Here is a 26,988-nt window from a genome sequence, read left to right as displayed (position 1 = left end):
ATGACCCCTAAGAAAATGATGGTAACTGTTTGGTGGTCTAGAGCCGGTGTAATTCATCACAGCTTCTTACCAAACGGCATGAGCATTGCTGCAGATGTGTACTGTGAAGAACTAATCACAATAATGGGGAAGCTCGCACGTCTCCAACCAGCTTTGGTCAATCGCTCGGCTCCGCTGCTCCTGCACGACAACGCGCGACCTCATACTGCACAGCAGACGATCTGCAAGTTACAAGAACTGGGGTTAGAAGTTCTCCGTCATCCACTGTACTCACCAGATCTGGCCGCTACAGACTTCTACTTTTTCCAGAATTTGGATAAATTTTTGGCGGGAAAAAATTCAAATAAAAATAAATTGTCATAATTTGAATATACAGACAATAGTTTGACGTCAAATGAAAATGGCGCTGTCCGGTAAGCTATAAATCGAATACCTCACAATAACAATTTTAATCCTATAATAAGCCTCACATTTATTTTATTTAGAATTCTGTTATGATAATATTTTACAATGCTTTGTTGCAAATATCCATTTTGTCTAAATGTCATCAAATTAAATGTCATTAAATTAAACGATTTGTTATACAATGACTTCAAATAAAAATAGGTAAAAAAACTTTTTAAGTTAAACGGTTTTATGTTAAACATACATTGCAATGTTTAAGATAAATGTACTAAAAACCAAAAAATAATAAAATAGATACAGTCGTGGGAATTATAAACATATGCATAGACTAGACTAAAATAAAACCGTGGGGCACGTCAATTGTCTACAATCGTTGATTAAAATGTTTGTTTTGTAATGTTACACTATAATTAGGCAGTTGTTCAACCGACAACGATGGACGTGTGATAAGTAGGGCTAGAATGTGGAAACAAGCTAGCAAGGTCGATTATAAGCGAGTTTTAGGGTTTCATAGTGGTGAGCGAGTAGTACTTTTATCATATGTTTTGTCGATTAAAGACAAACTACGAGCAGTGAAACGATTCCTCGCCAGCCAGCAGTGTGAATGTCCAACGATAAACTAGTTGAAACATCTCTTTTATTTACATGGAGTGTATAACTATTGGAATTTCCATGAGCAAGAAAATAGTAAGTAATTTCCTCACCGTCTGCGGGCCAACTGCCTATTTTAACGACGAATTAAACGATTCTTCTATCGCACATTAAGTCGATAATTTGTAGACAATTGACGTGCCCCACGGTTTTATTTTAGTCTAGTCTATGCATATGTTTATAATTCCCACGACTGTATCTATTTTATTATTTTTTGGTTTTTAGTACATTTATCTTAAACATTGCAATGTATGTTTAACATAAAACCGTTTAACTTAAAAAGTTTTTTTACCTATTTTTATTTTCTAGTTTTTAGTTTTTATTTTGCATTCTGTTTAATTCATTTAGTGCTTCATTATTGCAAGGCCCATCTTAAATATTGAGGTTGTATAGTGCACTGTATTCTTCTTGTCAAGCCCTTTTATTTGATACCCATATTGGTGGGATTGATAAAAAATTGTTATCAGACATTTGGTAGCGGCGGCCAGCTTAGTTTTCAATTTTGCATAGTAAATTGTATTCTACTTGTTGAGACCTTTCATTTGATACCCATGTTGATGGGATTGATAAAACCTAAGTTATCCGCCAATTTGTAGAGGCCGCCATCTTGGATTTTAATTTTATATAGTACATTGATTATACTGGTTGAGCACTTTCATTTGATACCCATATTGATGGGATCGATAAAACCTACGTTATCCGCCATTTTGTAGCGGCCGCCATCTTGTATTTCAATTTTTTATAGTATATTGTATTCTGCTTGTTGAGCCCTTTCATTTGATACCCATATTGATGGGATTGATAAAACCTACGTTATCCGCCATTTTGTAGCGGCCGCCATCTTGGATTTCAATTTTTTATAGTATATTGTATTCTGCTTGTTGAGCCCTTTCATTTGATACCCATATTGATGGGATTAATAAAACATAAATTATCCGCCATTTTGTAGCGGCGGCCATCTTGAATTTATAATGATAATGAATAAACATAATTGTATTGTCACCAAAATCCAAAGTGCATACAAAATTTCAGATTAATCGGTTGACAGGAAGAGGGTGAAATTTGAATTACTAAATTTGACCCAAGAATAAAAAATAAAACAAACAGGGTGAGCTAAATAAAACCGTTTAAAAAGGTAGCGGTTCTCTATCTGCCTGTATTATTTTATGTATCACATAATTTTTGACTGGATGAACTTGGATGACTGAATTGATGATGAGGTATCTCAAATTACGCGTATTTACTTAACTATTTTTTTCATTTACCTTCGTTGTATTACTGGTCGATGCAAACGAAGTCGGTTTTTGAAGTTATACTTTTTTTGGCCTGTTAGGAAGAAATTATGAGAGTGAATTTTTACGATTCGCGCGCACACCGTCACGAAATAAACCGGCACAGAGTGCCTAGTGCGAGTTTTATTCACAGAAACATGAGAGAAACGCGTTTATATGTGAAGATTATTTTGCATGGGAATTTAAACACTGCAGCCTAGACGATAAAGAATAGTATACGATACAATCGATACAGAGCCATCTAGCGGCAAACGCATAAACTAGGTTGAAATGCCGAATTTCCCATACAAAATGAAGTTAAAATTTACGTCCGTTATTGCGAGACGGATTATACAAATCGCACTAGGCACTCTGAAGTTAGCTAGTCAACGAAGAAGTTAGCAACGTGAAGTTAGTTAGCCAATGAAGTATAACTTCTCACGTACGTACATAAGTACAGACACACTTTTTTTTTCGTTTACGAGCAAATACAATTATACATCTAAGAGTATTAGTGTTTTAGTAATCATATTCGGTCTTACTTATAAAAATCTCGCTAAGCAATACTTAGCCACCGCTTAGTTAAACCGCTCTTAAGCTACAAATCCATGTTTAACTTTTGTTTACTTATAAACGTTGATTAGCTGTTACTTAGTTAAGAAACGAACAAAGAATGATAATTTTTTTTTCTAACAAACACACGCAAGTAAGTAGATCAAACGTCACAATATAACAGCTGATTTATGTGAAATCCGCCAACTTGCCGCTTAGCAGGAGTTAAACTATGCCTCGGCAGTGTTTAAATTTGACGGCTATTTAAACACTACTTATCGACTTCTTAACGCTAAATAGTGTTTATAAGTGAGGTTTTTGCTAATCCGTTGCTAAGCAATTGATTAAAAATTAAGAAACGTTTATAAGTAAGACCGATTATGTTTCAGAGGTTGTGGTTAAAGTTTATCCTGTACATAAGTTACGAATAAATTTTAAACAGTAGTTGGTAGAATAGGCCATAGGAACGTGTTTCTCCTTAATTAACTAACCGATTATAGATATAAACCTTTATATAGATATGAACCCTTTATATTCGCTGTTTAATAGAAATATCGGCTATTCTTTAGATTAAGAGCCGTCATTTTGAAGTTAGATAAGTTAGTCTAAATACTTACCGAAATATCCAATAAATAAACTAGAATTTAACGTTAAATAAGAAAATCATACAAATTTATCTGCTAGATACCGCCATACGTCAAATAGCTTTAACGACAACTGGTTAGCTTGATTAATTAAAGGATATTTAATTTGAAAAATGTGTGCTTTAGACCACACGACTGAAGTAAAACTTACGAAACGTAGATAACTATTCCTCTATTTCTATCTTTACTAACTTATATCTCCCTCTCAAATTCTATCATCTCACCCGATCACACTTTTCGTAACGCTCTCGTCACCCATTCACCAGCTTACTCCCAAGTCAAGCGTGCGAAAAAAAGTTTTACTTCGAAAGTTAAATGCGTTTGTCAAATACAATTTTTTTTCGATGTCGAATGTATAATTAAATTATATCGACGCAAAACACTTAACTTTTTTTATTTTAGATTTTAAATTCGATTACTTATCGTCTAGTTAATAATACTAATTACATTTGATCGACTTTATTATAAAAATATTTTTTAAAAGGAGTTTGTCAACATTTGTCATTACCTCCTTAGAAGTTACGAACATTAAAAAAAAAGATTTGAAATTGGAATAGTTGTGTTTCGAATGTTCGTGGATGTTGTTTTGAACAATGAGTGATTAAAAATTTATAAAAACCACGCGTAATTTTATAAAATAATTTGAGTTAATAAGTGTTTTCAATAACCTTTTAAAATTATTTCATGAATAACGAAATATTCGTATTAAAACTATTAATTATAAATTATTGTAAAAAAGCAACATGATCGGAGGCCGCCATGTTGATTCACTTTTTCACGCCGCGTCTGTTGTTAACATTTACTTTGGTGAGTGTTATTTAAAATATTTACTTTTGTTTAGAAAATAAGTGTCGAATTAAGATTTTGGTTAAATTCAACATTAAAAAAAAGTGTTTTAATATAAAGCTAATTTGCGATAGGGTTTATTTTAAGCGTATACTTGTTTTATAATAGGTTTTAAATAAAATTGAATGTGATTATTGATTACGAAAATTATTTGAGAACGGGGTATTTATCATGTTTATTATTTTCGCTTTGCGAATAATTTTCGTAGTAGAAGTAACCATGTTAATCTAAAATCTTATATGTGATTATTGATATTGAGTTTTCGTTATCTGTAAATTATGAATGACGTGACTAATGGTGACGTCAGTAAATATGACGTCACACTTTCTAAAAACTTGCATGGTAATAATGTTTCGTTAAAATATAGGTAGCTATTTATCGCTATGTCAACGCCTCGCTTCACCGTCGCAAGTACGAAAATAACTTTAATCTATAATCTATATCTATAATATCTATATCTATAATCTATAATATATAATATATATAAAAGCGAAAGGTCACTCACTCATCACGAAATCTCCGAAACTATAACACCTACAAACTTGAAATTTGGCAAGTAGGCTCCTTATAGAACATAGACATCCGCTAAGAACGGATTTTACGAAACTCGACCCCTAAGGGGGTAAAACGAGGGTTGCAAGGTTGTATGAAAGTCCTATGTTTTTGAAGTAAGAGACTTGAAATTTAAAATGTATGCTCTATAGATGATGAGAAGGAGTCCAAATAATATATCTTTAGAAATCAACTCCCTTTTGGGGTTAAAACGGGGGATGGTAGGTTGACTCACTCATCGCAAAATCTCCGAATCTATAACACCTACAAACTTGAAATTTGTCAAGTAGATTTTTTATAGGGCGTAGACATCCGCTAAGAACGGATTTTACGAAACTCGACTCCTAAAGGGATAAAACGGGGGTTGGAAGTTTGTATGAAAGTCCTATGTTTTTGAAGTGAGAGAGTTGAAATTTAAAATGTATGCTCTATAGATGGTGAGGAAGTGTCCAAATAATACATCGTAATCTAGATATATAAAAGAGAAAGGTCACTGACTCACTCATCATGAGAACTCAAAAACCGCTGAATGGTCCATCCATCCATGATGGATAAAGATGAAATTTGGCAGGGAGGTAGATAATAGTTAGTAGACGTCCGCTAAGAACGGATTTTGCGATATTCCACCGCTAAGGGGGTTTGATTGGGGTTGATAGTTTGTATGAAACATATACAGCAGCTATAAGTTCGCCTGAAAGGCTATTTATACTGCAGCCTGAAAAAAAAACTAATAATGTGGTGTGTAGAGAGGTTTTATAAAAATAACTATTAAATTATACTAAATTGTGCCTTTGAAAAAGTTACTCAGAGTGATAAGCATTTCAAGTGACTGAAATAAAAAAATAATTTGCGTTAAGCATCTTAATAGTTATGCATATCTTCATAATCACGCGGACGTAGTCGCGGGCAACAGTTAGTGTATTACAAAACAAAGTCCCCAAAAGCGTATGTGATCGATTCCCTCAAAATCTATTGAACGGATTTTCATGCGGTTTCACCAATGGAGAGAGGCTTCAAGAGGAAGGTTTACGGAACGGCTAAGCCGATTTTGATGAGAGTTTCACTGGAAGTTTGCCGGGAAAACTTTGTGACAAAATGATTTCAACGCGGGCGAAGCCGCGGGCACAGCTAGTTTAAAAATAAATGAATAATACACACAGTTTACTTTATTTTAACTTTTATAAACGTTATTAAACTCGATTTGTGCGGACGTCTCGTAAAATAATAAATTCATTAAAAACCAGGAAAGAATTAAACATATATTTAAAAAAAAAAACACGAAAAAGTGCAGCGGAATTATAGCATAAAGCCATTCTTTCTTAACTTTTTTTTTTTTTTAATATATAATATAAGTAATAATAAAAATGTGTTTCCAAAATGTGTTAAATAAATTCAAAAATATTAAATACAATAAAATTTTAAACAATTCAAGATATTTATCACTTGATAGTGGATATGATGGGTAAGTATTCGATTTTATTTTTTAAATTTTTAAAAGTAAAAAGGACGAGGTTATTAATTTGAGTGTATTTTTAATTTTAAGTCTTATTCGGTGTGTCGATGACCGGTTTGCAGTTCGCATTTTTTCTTATGTTATCTACCTCACAGAATTTTTGAGTGGGTGGACCGATTTTGTTAATTTATTAACCGACTTCCAAAAAAGGAGGAGGTTCTCAATTCGACTGTATTTTCTTTTTTTTTATGTATGTTACATCAGAACTTTTGACAGGGTAGACCGATTTCGACAAATTTTGTTTTAATCGAAAGGTGGTGTGTGCCAATTGGTTCCATTTAAATTTATTTGCGATCTAACAACTACTTTTCGAGTTATATCTAAAAATGCGTTTTTACTTGACGCTTTTTTCGTCGACCTACGTTGTATTATACCGCATAACTTTCTACTGGATGTACCGATTTTGATAATTCTTTTTTTGTTGGAAAGGGAATATCCCTAGTTTGGTACCGTGATAAGGAAACCAGGATCTGATGATGGGATCCCAGAGAAATCGAGGGAAACTCTCGAAAATCCGTAATAACTTTTTACTAGGTGTACCGATTTTGATAATTTTTAATTTAATCGAAAGCTGATGTTTATCATGTGGTCACATATAAATTTTATCGAGATCTGATAACTTCTTTTTGAGTAATCTTTGATAACGCGTAGTTGCTTGACTATTTTTTCGTCGATCTACGTTGTATTACTTGCCGATGTAATTGAAGTCGGTATTTTTTTCGTTTGTGAGCAAACACAATTATTTACTTAACTTTTTTTTTCGTCTGCCTTGTATAACTGAAGTCGTTTTTTTTTTTCGTTTGCGAGCAAATATTTGAATGCTTGTAATTGTCGTGTCGTTCAATTTTATTTTGAGTGAGATATGATGACTTTTCGATTATATTACATGATGTATGGATATATGGGTTGTCTGGAAGAAATGGCTAATTAGCCATAAGTCCGCCCATTGTACTTCACTGTCTGTAACTATCTTTATGCTTTGTTTGTAATGTATTCGTGGTGTACAATAAAGTATAAAATAAATAAAATAAATGTTACGAATCGTTCGTATTTGTAACCGACTTCAAATAGTATGAAGTTCTCGATTCGACTTTTTATGTGCGTCACCTCATAACATTACTGGGTGTACCGATTTTGATTTTGATGACTTTTCTTAGGCCTCAAACTAGCAAACCATGAAGCGATTATTGAAGTGAAACTTCATTAGGCGCATGAGCTGACGCTGTTTGCCGACGTTGGCGCAACGGTCACAGCCATGGATTGTACCTGTTGCGCTGGCGGTTGCGGGTTCGATCCCCGCACATGTCAAACATTTGTATTGGCCATACAGGTGTTTGCCGTGGTCTGGGTGTTTGTGCAGTCCTTCTGGGTCTCCCCACCGTCGGTCCCAATTGTTATCATGTACACCTGATAGCGATCGTTACTCAAAATATGGAGTATATCCGCCGCATTGAAACAGCGTGGTGGATTAAGCTCTGATTCTTCTCATACATGGGGAAAGAGGCTTATGCCCAGTTGTGGGATATTACAGGCTGAAGCGTAAATATAAGCGAGACTTAAAAATTAGTTTGCCAAACAAGTTTCACATCTGACATGTGTACCTTGTACGCACGCACTTTTTAACCGACTTTCAAAAAAGGAGGAGGTTCTCAATTCGACTGTATTTTTTTTTATGTATGTTACATCAGAACTTTTGACCGTGTGGACCGACTTCGACAATTTTTTTTTAATCGAAAGGTTGTGTGTGTCAATTGGTCCCATTTAAATTTATTTGAGATCTAACAACTACTTCTAGAGCTATATCTAATAATGCGTTTTTACTTGACGCTTTTTTCGTCGACCTACGTTGTATTATACCGCATAACTTTCTACTGGATGTACCGATTTTGATAATTCTGTTTTTGTTGGAAAGGAGATATCCCTAGCTTAGTACCATGATAAGGAAACCAGATTCTGATGATGGATCCCAGAGAAATTGATGGAAATTCTTAAAAATCCGCAATAACTTTTTACTGTGTGTACCGATTTTGATAATTCTTTTTTTGTTGGAAAGGGGATATCCCTAGTTTGGTACCATGATAAGAAAACCAGGATCTGATGATGGGATCCCAGAGAAATCGAGGGAACTTCTTGAAAATCCCCAATAACTTTTTACTGGGTGTACCGATTTTAATAACTTTTAATTTAATCGAAAGCTGATCTTTATCATGTGGTCACATATAAATTTTATTGAGATCTGATAACTAATTTTTGAGTAATCTTTGATAACCCGTAGTTACTTGACTATGTTTTCGTCGATCTACGTTGTATTACTCGTGATGTAATTGAAGTCGGTTTTTTTTCGTTTGCGAGCAAACACAATTATTTGAGTCATTGTCTATTTAAACAAATTCGGTCGAACTGTTTGTTACATATTTAATAAAGTATATGTACAATACTCATAAGTGAACTGTAATGGTCTTGACAAATAAAGTTCTTTAAGCCTAAAAAAAGAATTGTTTGCTCGCAAATAAAAAAAACCGACTTCAATTACATCGACGAGTAATACAACGTAAATAGACGAAAAAATGGTCGAGTAAATACGCGTTATCAAAGGTTACTCAAAAAAAGTCATCAGAATTCATTCAAATTTGAATGACACACGATGAGTATCAGCTTTCGATTAAAACAAGAATCATCAAAATCGGTACACCCAGTGTAAAGTTATGCGGTATAATACAACGTAGGTAGACGAAAAAATAGTCAAGTAAATACGCATTATTAAATATAACTCAAAAAGTACTTGTCCGATCTCAATTGACATGACACGCACCACCTTTCGATAAAATAAATCATCGAAATCGCCCAGTCAAAAGTTCTGAGGTATTTTAACATACATACATTTAAAAAATACAATCGAATCGAGACCCTCTTCCTTCTTTGTTAGTCGGATGAACAACAGGCGACCCTCAAAAATTTATATTTGTTTCATGTTTACGGTTAAATAGTTTTTATTTTTCTTTATATTAGTATAAGGAAATTTACATTTAATTTTACATTTTCCATTGTTTTCCTTTCCCTTAACACAGAGACAGAGTCGTCTATGTCTACCAATGTCATGTTATTATGTCAGGGTTTCTGATTGATCTCATCTATTTTCATCGCCGGTGGAGGTTTTTTTTTTTATGTCACTAGGTCGGCAAACAAGCGTACGGCTCACCTGATGGTAAGCGATTACCGTAGCTTATAGACGTCTGCAACACCAGCAGCATCGCAAGCGCGTTGCCGACCCAATCCCCCCAGGAGCTCTGGTCACCTTACTCACCAACAGGAACACAATACTGCTTGAAAACAGTATTATTTAGCTGTGATCTTCTGTAAGGTCGAGGTACTACCCCAGTCGGGCTGCTCCATATTTTGAGCAGGAAATTGCTGCTGTGCCCTACCTCAGTTTAGGAGGTTTAGTAATTAATTAGTAAGGCATTTTTAACCGACTGCAAAATAGGAGGCAGTTCACTAACAGAAAGCTACACTATTCAGGAGTAACATAGGCTATATTTTATTGTGTTAGAATAAAAAATTCAGTGAAAAATCTCATATATAACATTCTTGTGTGACAATCTCAGTTGCAATACTCTTCCGAAACGGATGCAGTGATTTTTATGAAATTTTGTGTGCATATCGGGTAGGTCTGAGAATCGGCCTATATCTACTTTTCATACAGCTGTTATAAGGGGGGGGGGGTTAAGGGGGTTTAATATCATAATTGGCAAAACAACGTTTGTGGGGTTAACTAGTTGGATGTAACCATAGATGAAGTAAAAAAAAGTAGATAATGCGCGGCCTTTGTTGTTAGTGAAGCCACAAAACTCGGCTCCTTCAAGTAAACACACGCGCTCACGCACACATATGCACCAAACTACGCTCATTTTCGTTAGTATCTCACGAGGCCTCGTACAGTAACTTTGCCTGTAAAATGCCGTTCTTTTGTAATTAAATGGTGCAAAAACAATACCAAAGTGAACAAAAAGTCTGAAGAAATATCGTTTCACACGTAAATCCATACAAAACTTTATATTTTTTGTTATTCCAAAATAATATTGAGGTTATTCGGAACTTATAATTTCTATGCCCCGAAATGACGTACCGAGGGAGTGTTACCAGTAATTCTTATTTCCATTAGCCCAAAATGCGGGTAAGTAAATTGTAGGCAATCATAGAAAAATAATAAAGTAGAAAGTGGACATCATTATTGTGTTTTTTTTTATCGTGTGATTTTATGTTTTACCTAAATTGAAGTCAATATAAATTTTTAACTCGTTTTTTTCTGTTTAAATTTGTGAATTAACTACTTATATTTTACTACTAAATATCATGATTTTAGGTTTCCAACGAATATTTTAATAGGAGATAGATAGAATAGGTAGCTGCTGTGCGACTGAGCTGAAATGAACTACAACGACAGCCATCCTCATCTAGTGTGGTTTGTTCAAACCATTTTGATAAAGCTGACATGTACGGTACAAAACGTGGACTTCGCAGAGTACCATCGCGTATATACTACTACTTACTACTAGGTATTTTAATGTTGAATTTTTTGTTCTAGGACCTACTGGATGAGTCTTAAATTAGTCGTTAACCAAGATTCAATCTTTGATACACCTAGAAAACATAAACTAAGAGAAAAGTTAAAAAAGCAAGAACTTTATTTAAAAAAAAAAATGTAAAAAAATTAAATCATTACAGCAAAGAGTTAGACGTCTTTAAAACAGAAACTTGCCCTTCAGAGGAATCATCAATTACTTAAAAACGCAATTTTCATTGACACAGATTTATATAATTCATTAAATCAAAACATGGCTGCAATAGGTTTATTTAACAATTTGAAGCAAAAAAGGAGTAAATATATTTAAAACTATAAACAGATTTTTATTTTCGGATACCCATTTTACCTATATTAAATTAATTGTGTTTAATCCCATTTAATAAAATTTTCAGGGACTTTTTTTTAAAAGTGTCAACACTTCACTCACTCACACATATTTAAAAAAGTGGCTTCACTTTTTTGTTCTAAGTGCGTTATCTATTCTTTTTACTTGATCTATGGATGTAACTCGAAAAGTACTTGTGTGTCCTTTTTCGGAATTCGATTAAAAGCTTACACGACATATTCTGCATTGAATACTTTGTTATTGTTATTTATATTCGCTTCAGCCTGTAATATTGGGCATAGGTCTCTTTCCCCATGTAGGAGAAGGATCCATGTAGAGAAAACTTGTTAGGAACATATAAATAAATAAACATCTTTTTTTAAAATTAAAACTTACCAAAGTAGTTTTACAAATATTTCATAATAAATTTCGCAAATAAAAACGCTAAGCCGCTTATCGTCAAGTTATTAACATTCAAATGTTACTGAGGCGATGATTGCACTGTTAAAATTAAGTGCTAGAAGGCTATATACAACTTTTTAATTCTTATTTATTCAACTTGGTGGTCGGCCAGTGATCGAGATTCGATCATAATTAGTTTAAATTATAAGTTTGAACATTATGAAGGTTCTGTTGTCAATGACTATCTAATATATAAAATTCTCGTGTCACAGTTTTCGTTGCCATACTCCTCCGAAACGGCTTAACCGATTTTGATGAAATTTTTTGTGCTTATCCGGTATCTATGAGAATCGGCCAACATCTATTTTTCATCCCCCTAAATGTTAGGGGTAGTCCACCCCTATTTTTTTTTTTTTTTTAGACAAAATTTTTAATTTCTATTTTTTTATGATACAACATTAAAAAATACATACAACCCTAAATAATCAACCCTCTACCATTAACCCCTATTTTTAAATAGCGTTTAGCGGCAAGACAACGTTTGCCGGGTCAGCTAGTAATTCTATAATAATAAACAAAAGAGTATATAATATGCTTGTGCGTGTTAAATACATGGCAGTGTGTGTAATGCGCTTCAGCCTGTAATATCCCACTACTGGGAATAGGTCTCTTTCCCCATGTAGGAGAAGGATCAGAGCTTAATCCACCACGCTGCTCCAATGTAAATTGGCGGATATATTCCCTACTATGAGTAACGATCGCTATCAGGTGTACATGATAACAACCGGGACCGACGGCTTAACGTGCTCTCCGAGGCACGGTGGGGACCCACAAGGACTGCACAAACACCCAGACCACAGCAAATACCTGTATGGCCAATACAAATGTTTGTCATGTGAATCGAACCCGCAACCGCCAGCGCAACGGGTACAATCCGCGGCTGTAACCGTTGCGCCAACGCGGCGTTTTTTTTTCCATTGAATTCATGTATTTTGTATGCATAATTAAAAAAAATATAGTCAATGTGCACTCCTCTATATAAACTATAAGTGTGCGAAATTTCATACTCCTCCGTCCGCGCAATCATCGTAAATCGGGGGACAAGGTTTATGTTTCGCGTATTAATGTATAAATCCCAAATCCCGTTAACAACGTTCCAAAAAACGAACGAATTCCTATAAGGGCTAATCGATAGCTGATGCTTGTCATGTGCTGGGAGCACAAGTTTTAAGTTTGTCCGAGATTTGGCGCTTTGAGCTATATCTAATTCAACATCTAATAATTTGTATTCGATTGACTATTTTTTTTTTCGTTTACCTTTGTTGTACTTACTAGTCGATGTGATTGAAGTCGATTTTTGAAGTGAAACTTTTTTATTAACCGACTTCCAAAAAAGGAGGAGGTTTGCATTTATCGCGGAAGTGCTTAGCGTCCCCGTGATCCCACCCCAGGCTAGCGAAGGAACACCCCAGAGGTTTTAGTCCGTGCGAATTGGACATACCCTCCAACTCCCCGGGCTGGAGGCATCCGTTAGGGATTTACTCTGAATCAACAAAAAAAAAAAAACACAAGGAGGTTCTCAACTCGACTGTATTTTTTTATGTATGTGGAGGGATAGATAAAGTCGTTGTCTTTTTTCATTTTCGACATCACTCTTCATTTATTTTTATTAATAATTAATTATTTTTTTCCAGTAACAGCACAATCAAAACGGATACAGCGGAAACGTATCAAAGGATAAGCGACTACTACGCCGGGAAGTCGGTTTTCTTAACTGGTGGTACGGGGTTCCTGGGAAAGGTGAATCATTTCATACTAGCTTTATCTATATTGGGAATTCTTGCTATATTCTATATTGGAAATGTCGGGATAAGAAGTATCCTATGTATAATTCTGGATTTCCAGCTGTCTACGTTCCGAGTTTGATTAAACTTTGGTCTGTAATTTGTGCGTGAAAGAGTAAGGAACATTCACCGTCACATCTATAATCTATAATCTATCTATAATATACAGGATGTCCCAGGATTGTTTGTCATTATCGTTAGTCACAGATTGCCTCTATCTCACTCTAGCACTAGCTCATTAACTCTAGTTGTAACTTTCCCGACATCTGGCGCGGCTATCATACCCGTTAACCATTGTGTAGAATACAAAAGATTCAAGAACGAAGTGTTTTTTATTTGTTTTCCAAGTCGTACTCATAGTAAACACGACCAATACTATTACAATGTTTTAAACTTAAGTTTTGAAATATCAGACTTGTCGTATTTGAACCAAAATTTGGGAGTGATGCCATAAAGCTAACTTATTGATTTTTTTCTGGTAGAAACTAGACAAACTAAGGAAGTTTTTAAAATTCTTTGAAATAAATTATTTCGTTGCTATTATTTTTTTTTAATCTTCGAAGTTATCATTTGTTTTGCACTTTTCTTTTTTTAAATATTTCTTTTACGTTTGAACACATGGTTTTGCTTTTAGGTTTATTTGTGTACGTATCAGTTAGGACCAAAGGTTTAGCTAAATTACAAAAAAAAAATCAGGCATTTATCTCAATTATTTACAAAGTTATGATCAAAAATAGCGCTAAGGTCGAAAAACATTGAAAAATTAGAAAAAAAATCATATCTCCTAAACTATAAAAAATCGGATCACATACATAGGGGTGATTCGGAATCCCCAAGGGGTGTTCTTGCTCTGGACTACCGCTTGACAGTCTTTCCTGGGACACCCTGTATATAAACGCGAAAGGTCACTCATCACGAAATCTCCGAAACTATAACACCTAAAAACTTGAAATTTGGCAGGTAGGCTCCTTATAAGACGTAAGCATCCGCTAAGAACGAATTTTATGAAAAACGACCCCTAAGGGGGTAAAACGGGGGTTGCAAGTTTGTATGAGAGTCCTATGTTTTTGAAGTAAGAGACTTGAAATTTCAAATGTAAGCTCTATAGATGGTGAAAAGGTGTCCAAATAATGTATCTTTAGAAATCAACCCCTTTTTGGGGTTAAAACGGGGGATAGTAGGTTGGCTCACTGATCACGAAATCTCCGAAACTATAACACCTTGAAACTCGAAATTTGGCAGGTAGGTTTCTTATAGAGCGTAGACATCCGCTAAGAACGGATTTTTCGAAACTCGAACCCTAAGAGGGTAAAACGGGGGTTGGAAGTTTGTATAAAAGTTCTATGTTTTTGAAGTCAGAGACTTGAAATTTAAAATGTGTGCTCTATAGATAGTGGGGAAGTGTCCAAATAACGTATCTTTAGAAATCAACTGCCTTTTGGGGTTAATACGGGGGATGGTAGGTTGACTCACTCATTACGAAATCTCCGAAACTATAATAGCCACAAACTTGAAGTTTGGTAGGTAGGTTCCTTATAAGTCGTAAACATCCGTTAAGAACGGATTTTACGAAACTTGACCCCTTAAGGGGATAAAACGGGGGTCGGAAGTTTATATGAAAGTCCTATGTTTTTGAGTAAGAGACTTGAAATTTAAAATGTATGTTCTATAGATGGTGAGGAGGTGTCCAAATAATGTATCGTAATCTATATTATATATAAAAGCGAAAGGTCACTGACTCACTCATTATGAGAACTCAAAAACCGCTGGGACCATCCAGTGGTGTTTAATCCATCGAGGATGGACAAAGATGAAATTTGGTAGGTAGGTAGATTATAGTAAGTAGACCTCCGCTAAGAACGGATTTTGCGATATTCCACCGCTAAGAGGGTTTAATTGGGGATTATAGTTTGTACGAAACATAAACAGCAGCTATAAGTTCGCCTGCTAGGTTATTTATACTGCAGCCTGAAAATAAAGCTAAAAATGTGGTGTATAGAGAGGTTTTATAAAAATAACTATTAAATTATACTAAATTGTGCCTTTTAAAAAGTTACTCAGTTTGATAAGCATTTCAAGTGACTGAAATAAAAAAAAGTTTGCGTTAAACATCTTAATAGTAATGCATATCTTCATAATCACGCGAACGTAGTCGCGGGCAACAGTTAGTGTATTATAAAACAAAGTCCCCAAAAGCGTATGTGGTCGATTCCCTCAAAATCTACTGAACGGCTTTTCATGCGGTTTCACCAATGGAGAGAGTGCTTCAAGAGGAAGGTTTACGGAATGACTAAGCCGGTTTTGATGAAAGTTTCACTGGAAGTTTGCTGGTAAAACTTCGTGAAACACTGATTTCAACGCGGGCGAAGCCGCGGGCACAGCTAGTAATATTATAAAGCTGAAGAGTTTGTTTGTTTGTTTGAACGCGCTAATCTCAGAAACTGGTATGATTTGAAAAATTCTTTCAGTGTTAGATAGCCTATTGGTCGAGAAAGCAAATATAGAGTCGAACCCGCACACGTCGGTGTTTTAGGCGACTACTCTCACAACTACACCAGACCGGTTTCATTTCATCAAAATTTTTAAACACTAATATTTTTAAGTGATCGTTACTCATAGTAGAGAATATATCCGCCAACCCGCATTGGAGCAGCGTGGTGGATTTAACTCTGATCCTTCTCCTACTCGAGGAAATGGGCCTATGTCCTTTGAATCGTCACAAATTTTCTTTCATCTCCAGGTCTTGATAGAGAGACTCCTGTCCACTTGTACGGACATTGACAGCATCTACGTCCTGATTCGGGGTAAGAGAGGCATGAACGCGGAACAGAGGCAGCAGCAGATCACTGATGTACCGGTACGTACAGCTGGTCACAACTGTACATATATGTACGATAATGTACGTTATTGTATTTACCTGTGCCCAAAGAAAAGGAGTGTGTACTTATGTACGCACGTAAGAAGTTATGCTTCTTTGTTGATTAGTTAACTCAGGGTGTCGGTTTTTTGTGACGGTGTGCGCGCGAAGCGTAAAAATTTACTGTCATCATTTTCCCACACGCTAAAAGAAGTATAACTTCAAAAATTAAGTGGGCTTTAGGCCACACGACTGAAGTAAAACTTCTGCACAATAGGCCTGCACTGTGTCTTAGATACACGAAACGTAACTGGCTATGAGAGGAAGAGAGAAAGACAATGTGTGTTCGCACCTTTCTCTCTTGCTCCGTCGTCTTGCATGGCGCTTACGACCATTTTCCGTCGTCATCGTCGATAAAACAAATCGCAACGCCCTAGCTTGCTACGACATTTGAGAAGTTTCACTTCTGGCATGTGTAAGTTGCACACACGTTTTTTTGAAGTTAAACTTCTCTACGCACACTTCATTTGGATGGTAAGCTGGTGAATGCGCAACGAGAGCGTTACAAAAAGCGTGATTGGGTGAGACGAACGGAAGTCGAGAGGGGACAACAAAGGAGTTTGTACAATTATAATCAAAAATCTTTATTTTTTCCAGCTCTTTGATAAACTGAAGTCATTAAAACCGAACACGTTGAAGAAAATAATAGCGATCGAAGGAGACGTGACGAGACCGGAGCCGGTCGTAAGGACGAGCGACCAACAGAAGTTAATAGACAATGTAGGTACAGGGATAATGGGGGGGGGGGTAGTGTGCGAAAGTGATCCCAGGGCATGCCCACTAAGGTGCCGGCGGAAAACCACGTTGTATTATAGCGCATAACTTTTCACTCATCATCATCATCATCATCATCACCATCATCATCACCATCACCACCACCATCACCATCACCATCACCGCCATCATCATCATCATTTACTTGACCGTTTTCTCTTCCACTTACTGCTTTACTTGCTTCAACTTACGTTGTATAACTTGTCGATGTAATTTAAGTCGGTTTTGTTTCGCTTGCGAACGCTTCAGCCTGTAATATAAGATGGATCAGAGCTTAATCCACCACGCTGCTCCAATGCGGGTTGGCGGATATATTCCTTACTACGAGTAACGATCGCTATCAGGTGTATATGATAACAACCGGGACCGACGGCTTAACGTGGTCTCCGAGGCACGGTGGGGAGACCCACGAGGACTGACAACCAGACCGGAAATAAATATTTGTACTCACCATTACACCAGAACGGTCGCCATTTTGTAAGCCAACATAGAACCTAAGACCTCGTTAAGCCTACTTAAAACCGATAGGTAATTTACCTGCGGGATAGTATTTATCAGACAGTTTAATCCTGCAGGTGTCGGTTGTCATACACTCAGCGGCGACCGTCAACTTTTCAGACACCTTCAGAGACACAATGACAGTAAACTACGAGGGAACGAAGAAACTTGTGCATTTGGCGAAGAAAATTAAAAATTTGGAGGTGAGACGAAATTGCTTTATATTTTCTGCTGATGTTATAAATTATCTCATTGTTAGTGGAAAATGGGAGGAAAGTAGAACTCGAAATCGAAGAAACGGAAATTTACCGAAGTGAAACTACGAGAAGTAAGCTGATGAATGCATGACGAGAGCGTTACGGAAAGTGTGATCGGGCGAGGCGAGTGGAAGTAGAGGGATTTTTTTTATGTCACTAGGTCGGCAAACAAGCGTACGGCTCACCTGATGGTAAGCGATTACCGTAGCTTATAGACGCCTGCAACACCAGAAGCATCGCAAGCGCGTTGTCGACCCAATCCCCCCCCCCCCCCCCCCCCAGGAGCTCTGGTCACCTTACTCACCAACAGGAACACAATACTGCTTGAAAACAGTATTATTTAGCTGTGATCTTCTCTAAGGTCGAGGTACTTCCCCAGTCGGGCTGCTCCAGATTTTGAACAGGACATTTCCAGCTGTACCCTCACTTAATATTGTGATCTCTTCCAGACGTTCGTGTACATATCGACAGCGTTTGCCAACTCAGATAAGATGATAGTGGACGAGGTGATGTACCCTCGTTTGAGGACGGAGGAGGAGGTGGACTCCTTCATCGATGTGTTCGGTGATGATGAACAAGCTGTGGAGAAGTTCTTGTGTGAGTATCACTCTACAACACTACTCTAATAAAATAAATTGTGTTTGCTCGCAAACGAAAAAGCCGATTTCAATTACATCGACAAGCAATACAACGTAAGTGGACGAAAGAATTGTCAAGTAAATACGCGTTATCGAAGATTACTCAAAAAGTAGTCATCAGATCTCAATTAACATGACGCACACCACCTTTCGAATAAAAAAAAATCATCAAAATCGGTCCATCCACTCAAAAGTTCTAAATTAACATATGTAAAAAAAAATACAATCGAATTGATAACCTCCTCCTTTTATGGAAGTCGGTTAAAACTAATATAAATACACAAGCGAAATAAAAGAATTTTTGTTTGAGAACAAACACGCGTATAATAAGTTACGATTGTTGCAGCCGCAGATGCCAAAAAAAAGCAATTTACTTATAATACTTTATTAATTTAAATTACAATTAAACTTATAACTAAAGAGAGGTGATTCCCTACTGATGTTAAGTAAAAGAATGATTTAATAAAACGAAGTTGAAGAAAGGTTTCCACGGTGTGGCCGTCGCTGCGGTGGTCTCTGCGGTGGTCGCTTTCCGTTGCTTGCCATCTTCGTCCGAAATGATGTTGAAATCTTGCACGTGTGCCGTACAGAGAAAATAGGGATGTGGGCACACCTGGGTTTCTTATATTCAAATATATTGTTTAATTATCTTCGTATGAAGTTAAGTCGGAGGCACACTGATACCGTGGGGTTAGGCTAGTGTAACAAATAACTATTGATAAGTATATTTTTTAACCGACTTCCAAAAAAGGAGGAGGTTCTCAATTCGACTGTATTTTTTTTTTTTTTTTTTTTTTATGTATGTTACATCAGAACTTTTGACCAGGTAGACCGATTTCGACAAATTTTGTTTTAATCGAAAGGTGGTGTGTGCCGATTGGTCCCATTTAAATTTATTTGAGATCTAACAACTACTTTTCGAATTATATCTAATAATGCGTTTTTACTTGACGCTTTTTTCGTCGACCTACGTTGTATTATACCACATAACTTTCTACTGGGTGTACCGATTTTGATAATTCTTTTTTTGTTGAAAAGGGGATATCCCTAGTTTGGTACCATGATAAGGAAACCAGGATCTGATGATGGGATACTAGAGAAATCGAGAGAAACTCTTGAAAATCCGCAATAACTTTTTACCGGGTGTATCGATTTTGATAATTTTTACTTTAATCGAAAGCTGATGTTTATCATGTGGTCACATATAAATTTTATCGAGATCTGATAACTACTTTTTGATTAATCTTTGATAACGCGTATTTACTTGACATTATTTTCGTCACCTTACGTTGTATTATACCTCATAACTTTTTACTGGGTGCACCGATTTTGACGTTTCTTATATAAATTAAAAGCTACTATTCGTCACGTGGTCCCATTCAAATTTAATTGAGATTTGATTCGTAATTTGTGAGTTATATCTAATATTGCGTATTTACTTGACGGTTTTTTCGTCACCCTACGTTGTATTATACGTTATATCTTTTTACTGGGTGCACTGATTTTGATCTTTTTTGTATAAATCAAAAGCTAATACTTGTCATGTCGTCCGTTTTAAATATGATTGAGATATAATGAGCAATTTTTGAGTAATCTTTGATGACACGTATTTACATGACGATGTTAAGACGACTGTGGTCATGTTCAATACTTTGCCACAACGCCATCTATCAAAATGTAATGAAATTACTTCGTTCACTATCGATCAAATTACAATATTCCACTAGAGTAGAGAGTAGCAGTTTATTCGTTATAAATATATTTGAGCTTTTAATTTTTAAATTATCGCTAATACTGGGTATTTACTTGGCTATTTTACGTCGACCAACGTTATATTAACCTCATTACTATTTTACTGGGTGGACCGATATCGATGATTCTTTTTTTAATCGATAGGTGGTGCTTGTCATGTGGTCCCATTTAAATATAATTGAGATTTGACTCAAACTTTTTGAGCTATATCTGATAAGGCGTATTTACTTGACTGTTTTTGGAGTTTTCTCCTTACGAATCGATTTTCATTTAAGGCCCCGGAATGAAAAAATTGAACAGTAAAATCTACTGAACGAATGACCTTGTTAGAGATGGCGTTCAGACGTTTTCTAATAACGCAATTAGGTTCCGATAGATGGCGTTATTGCATTCATTTATTTACAATTTGATATAGTAATAATATATTTCTTAGACTAGTAAGCCTTTTTGTGCCTATTTAGACAGTTGATCTGAAGGGGTAAACTCCAGTCGTGCATCGGAGCTGTGTGAAAACATGAACATTACATATTTTTAATAAAGAAGACATAAACCGTAATTCAATATAAATCCGCTTCAACTAAAAAACCCGCCGTAATAAGCGATGTCAGCGCTTCGCGCGAATCGACGACGGGCCTTTTATGAAATTTCTGCCTACAATCGCTAACAAAATGTTAGAAATAACAGTAGAACATTATATAATTCTACAATTTTATAATGTCGCGTTATATGGAATACGAACAAAGTATTACTATTTTTTCGTCGATCTACGTTGTATTACTCTTCGATGTAATTGAAGTCGGTTTTTTTTTCGTTTGCGAGCAAACACAATTATTAATTGATAAGTATAAGTTTAAATAAACGAATGAAAGTTAAATAAACAAATGAATTAGTCATTAAGAAAGAGAGCGTAAAAAAGAAACAAGATATACAATTTTTTATCCTCTGAAATCAAGTGACCGTCCTCTGAAATCTGCCGCCCCGAGGCCGCGGCCTATACTAAATAAATAGTTACTCGAATAATTCATGATCGACAAATTTCAGTTATAATAACAACAATAATTTACATTTATTTCGGGACCAGCCCATATGGTGTTAGTAACAATGTTTCTTATAACCTAGTGTTAGTACAATAACAAATAAAACTTAAAATAGTAACTTCTTTATATTTACTTTATTCATATTTCGCCATTCAATGATAGATGGCGCTACTAGTCTAAATAATTCCATAGTATACATAAAGTAATACACAACTGTCAGTTATAAGTTACAATCCTATTCATAGATGGCGTAGTAGTACACTATATATGCGTACTTGGTCCTAGAAATATATTTTAAATACATTCACATCACTAAAAACCAATCTTATGAAAGGGCAAACTTTCAAAAGTACTTTTACATGGAGTTAAAATCGGATGAAGTCGTTAAAAAGGTGTTACAATAAGTAGGAAGGAGTAATAATAAAAACCCTACTAAAATATGGAATACGCTTCAGCCTGTAATATCCCACTACTGAGCATAGGCCTCTTTCCCCATGTAGGAGAAGGATCAGAGCTTAATCCACCACGCTGCTCCAATGCGGGTTGGCGGATATATTCCCTACTATGAGTAACGATCACTATCAGGTGTACATGATAACAACCGGGACCGACGGCTTAACGTGCTCTCCGAGGCACGGTGGAGACCCACAAGGACCGCACAAACACCCAGACCACGGCAAACGCCTGTATGGCCAATACAAATGTTTATCATGTGCGGGGATCGAACCCGCAACCGCCAGCGCAACGGGTACAATCCGCGGCTGTAACCGTTGCGCCAACACGGCGTAAATGTGGAATATGGAATAATTAGTAATAATTTTATTAAACATTATACATATTTACAATTCACAACTATTATATACCAATAATTAGAAACAATTTATATACAAGTACCAGCTGTGCCCGCGAGTTCGTCCGCGCGAAATTTTAACAAAACAGTTATAGTTCAGTTCGTCGAGTTCATAAATTTCTAAGACAAACATAGCCTAAGTTGCTTAAATTTTAAAAATATTATCTTTAAATTCAGACATAAAGTATCACTTCAGCCTATCGCAGTCCACTGCTGGACATAGGCCTCCCCAAGTTCGCGCCACACATCCCGGTCTTCCGCAATCCTCATCCAGCCTACACCGGCAATTTTACGTAGATCGTCGGTCCAACGGGCCGGAGGACGTCCCACACTGCGTTTGCCAAGACGCGGTCTCCACTCTAGGACCCGTCTACTCCAACGGCCATCGGTCCTGCGACACAGATGACCAGCCCACTGCCACTTCAACTTGCTAATTCTGTGGGCTATGTCGGTTACTTTCGTTCTCTCGCAGATAGTCTCATTTCTATTCCTGTCTTTGAGAGAGACCCCAAGCATAGCCCGTTCCATTGCACGTTGTGCGACTTTAAACTTGTGGACCAGTCCCTTGGTCAGTGTCCACGTCTCGGCTCCGTATGTTAACACAGGCAGGACGCATTGCTCGAAAACTTTTGTCTTCAAGCATTGCGGAATCTTCGAAGTGAAGACTCGACGGAGTCTGCCAAACGCCGCCCAGCCCAACCGAATCCTCCTATCGGCCTCCTTCTCGAAGTTGTTGCGGCCTAGTTGGATAGTATGGCCTAGGTAAATATAATCCTGAACAACTTCGAGAAGGGTACCATCGACCGATACCGGTATCGGTATGACTTGGTTGTTAAACATAACTTTCGTCTTATCCAAGTTCATACAGAGACCGACACGTCGGGAGGACTCGTTTAGGCCGGCCAGCATTTGGCCTAACTCATCCAGCGTCTCCGCAAAGATGACAATATCGTCGGCGAAACGAAGGTGAGAGATGAATTCACCGTTGACGTTGATGCCCCGTTCCCCCCAATCCAAGGTCTTAAAAACATCCTCTAGCGCAGTGGTAAACAGTTTCGGTGATATTACATCCCCCTGTCTTACCCCGCGCCGGAGGGAAATAGGTCTTGTTCTTTGGTCATTGACATGAACGGTCATCGTCGCCGCGTCGTACATAGATTTTAGTACTTCGATATATCGCCAGTCGATATGACATCTCCGCAGAGAGTCCAGGACAGCCCAGGTCTCGACGGAGTCGAAGGCTTTCTCGTAGTCCACAAATGCCATACACAGCGGTTGATTATATTCTTCCGTCTTTTGGATAATCTGCCGAACAGTATGGATGTGGTCCACGGTGCTGTAGCCATTTCGAAACCCAGCCTGCTCTGGTGGTTGGAATTCGTCGAGTCTTCTGGCGAGACGATTCGTAACAACCCTCGAAAACAGCTTATAGACGTGGCTCAGAAGTGAGATCGGTCTGTAATTCTTTAACAGAGACTTATCGCCTCTCTTAAAGAACAGCACCACCACACTCCTGGACCACGCCTCCGGCGTGGTACCTCGGTGGATGACGGCGTTAAATAGTCTTGCCAAGGCTTTCAGGACAGGTCGCCCTGCGGCTTTAAGGAGTTCAGTGGTAACTCCGTCATCCCCCGGGGCCCTTCCGTTTTTAAGCTGCCCGAGCGCTGCACCAATCTCATCCTCTTCGAAGTCCGGGATACACTCCGAATAATGGCGCAACAATGGTGCCCGTGGATCTTCGGTGTCCCAAGTCGCAGGCTTGCGTGCGCTCGACGAGTACAGCTGTCCATAAAAATTCTCAACCTCTTCTCGGACCTGAGGGCGAGAGCAGACGGTTCTGCCATCTGCTGTTTTAAGCTTCGCAAGAAGGCTTCTCCCCAATGGTCTTTGGAAAACTTTGGACCCCCTATTCTGCTCAATCAGAGTAGCAACCTCTCTCGTATTTGAGCAGCGGAGGTCTCGGCGAATAATTTTCCGTACCCTCTTGGAAAGAGCCCTCTGTTCTGGCGAAGCAGCCGGCAACTCGCGCCTCTGCCGCATCAGATCCAAGGCTTCGGGAGAAAGTTTGGACTGCTTCGTTGGCTTTGTTGGTGGAAAGTGCCTGCGACCCAGTGTACACACACTAAGATATACATAAAGTATAATCTAATTTTATTCTAAAACTAGCTGTGCCCGCGATTTCGCGTGGAATTTTAAAAAATATGTTGATTAGTTGTAAAAATAATTGTGTTTGCTCGCAAACGAAAAAAAAACCGACTTCAATTGTATCGACAAGTAATACAACGTAGATCGACGAAAAAATAGTCAAGCAACTACGCGCTATCAAAGATTACTCAAAAAGTAGTTATCAGATCTCGATAAAATTTATATGTGACCACATAATAAACATCAGCTTTCGATTAAATTAAAAATTATTAAAATCGGTACATCCAGTAAAAAGTTATTACGGATTTTCAAGAGTTTCTCTCGATTTCTCTGAGATCCCATTATTAGATCCTGGTTTTCTTATCACGATACCAAACTAGGGATATCCCCTTTCCAACAAAAAAAGAATTATCAAAATCGGTACATCCAGTAAAAAGTTATGCGATATAATACAACGTAGGTCGACGAAAAAAGCGTCAAGTAAAAACGCATTATTAGATATAACTCGAAAAGTAATTGTTAGATCTCAAATTAATTTAAATGGGACCAATTGGCACACACCACCTTTCGATTAAAACAAAATTTGTCGAAATCGGTCTACCCGGTCAAAAGTTCTGATGTAACATACATAAAAAAAAAAAAAAAAAAAAATACAGTCGAATTGAGAACCTCCTCCTTTTTTGGAAGTCGGTTAAAAACTAAAATATAAGTCGCCCAAGTTACTTCTTATTACATCAGCTATCCGTCACTGAAAGTCACATCAAAATCAGCTTCTGAGATTAACCGGAACAAACAGACAGACAGACAATTGTAAAAAAATGTTATTCTGGTATATGCACCGTGTATATCCATATGCATTTAGTAAAAAGCGGTTATTTTAATATTACAAACAGACATTCCAATATTATTTATTTGAATAGCAATAGTTAATATATGTGCTATTGTTAATAATAAATGATGAGTATCCCACACCAACAACCCTCCTTTCGGTCCTGTGGCGCCCTCTAGTGGGGGCAGTTAATTATAAAATGTTAATTTACACAAATGTGTGTAATAAAAATGAACATAATTGACATAATTTAATAATAAATGATGAGTATCCCACACCAACAACCCTTTCGGTCCTGTGGCGCCCTCTAGTGGGGGTCGTTAATTATAAAATGTTTATTTACACAAATGTGTGTAATACAAATGAACATAATTTACATAATTTAATAATAAATGATAAGTATTCCACACCAACAACCCTTTCGGTCCTGTGGCGCCCTCTAGTGGGGGCAGTTAATTATAAAATGTTAATTTACACAATTGCGAATATCCCAATTCCCTCAGGCGGTTCACCCAACAAATACACGCTGTCGAAGGCCCTCTGTGAGAATTACTTGCAAGAGAACCGTGGAAGTATGAAGACTATCATTATACGCCCGTCAATTGGTAAGTTTAACTTGGACAGTAATCGAAGCAAATTGATCGAATATTTATTATTAGCGGATCAAAAATCGTTTTTTTTTTAGCATCTTGACTGCGATCTAACCTGATGGTAAGCAAAGATGCAGCCCAAGATGGTGTACGCTTGCCTAAAAGACGTCTATTCATTCCTGATTGAAATATACCCAAGTTATCCAAACTATAGAAAATGGCACGCGCTTGCCTAGAAGATGCCTATTCACTCTTGATTTAAAGATACCCAAACTATAGTTAGTTGGGGTAACGGAAGCCGGAATGGTATTCCAAATTGTCTCGTTGAAATTCGAAAACGGCTGGACCGATTTGGCAAATTTTGAAATTTCCTGCTTGTGCCCCATTTAAATTATTAACTGCGGGATAAGAAATTGTGAAGTATTTAATCCAATAAGGCAGACGAAAAAAAAACCCGACTTCAATTACATCGACAAGTAATACAACGTAGGTAGACGAAAAACTAGTCAAGCAAATACGCATTATCAAAGATTACTCCAAAAGTTGTATTTAGATCTCCATGAAATTTAAATGTGACCACACGAAGAACATCAGCTTTCGATTAAATTAAAAATCATCAAAATCGGTACACCCAGTAAAGTTATGCGGATTTTCGAGGGTTTCCCTCGATTTCTGTGGGATCCCATCATCGGATCCTGGTTTCCTTATCATTATACCAGACTTGGGATATCTTCTTTCCAACAAAAATGTTTTATTAAAATCGGTTAATAAACGACGAAGTTATCCCCGAACATACATAAAAAAATATATACAGTCGAATTGAGTAACCTCCTCCTTTGTAGAAGTCGGTTAAAAAAGGACCTTTTTTTCCTTTATGAATCCTTATGTTCTCATATATACGCAAGCGCTGGTCTCCCCAGTGACGCCCACGCTGGGCGACCCGCTGCCGGGCTGGTGCGACTCCTGGGTGGCCGCCACCGCGCTGTTCAGCGACGTGGCGCGGGGGCTCACCAGGGCCGTGCACGGGCACCGGGGGGTGGTGTGCGACCTGGTGCCCGCCGACCTCGTCTGCCACCTCGCCATCGTGGCGGCGGCCAGGGGGAACCGGTGA

The 26,988-nt window shown here is 37.2% G+C and overlaps 1 protein-coding gene across 1 annotated transcript; it reads left to right on the top strand.

Moving 5' to 3' along the window:
• Positions 1 to 26,988, top strand: LOC123665823 (putative fatty acyl-CoA reductase CG5065). The gene is made up of 8 exons (XM_045600057.1): positions 1 to 242; positions 13,441 to 13,546; positions 16,331 to 16,489; positions 17,105 to 17,227; positions 17,857 to 17,982; positions 18,486 to 18,633; positions 25,791 to 25,892; positions 26,798 to 26,988. The coding sequence occupies exons 1-8, from the start codon at positions 1 to 3 to the stop codon at positions 26,986 to 26,988; spliced, it is 1,197 nt and encodes a 398-aa protein (XP_045456013.1).

This window comes from Melitaea cinxia, chromosome 25, assembly GCF_905220565.1.
Source record: "Melitaea cinxia chromosome 25, ilMelCinx1.1, whole genome shotgun sequence".
Classification (NCBI taxonomy): Eukaryota; Metazoa; Arthropoda; class Insecta; order Lepidoptera; family Nymphalidae; genus Melitaea; species Melitaea cinxia.
The sequence above is the reverse complement of the archived record's forward strand: the minus strand, read 5'-3'. Positions and strand labels throughout refer to the sequence as shown.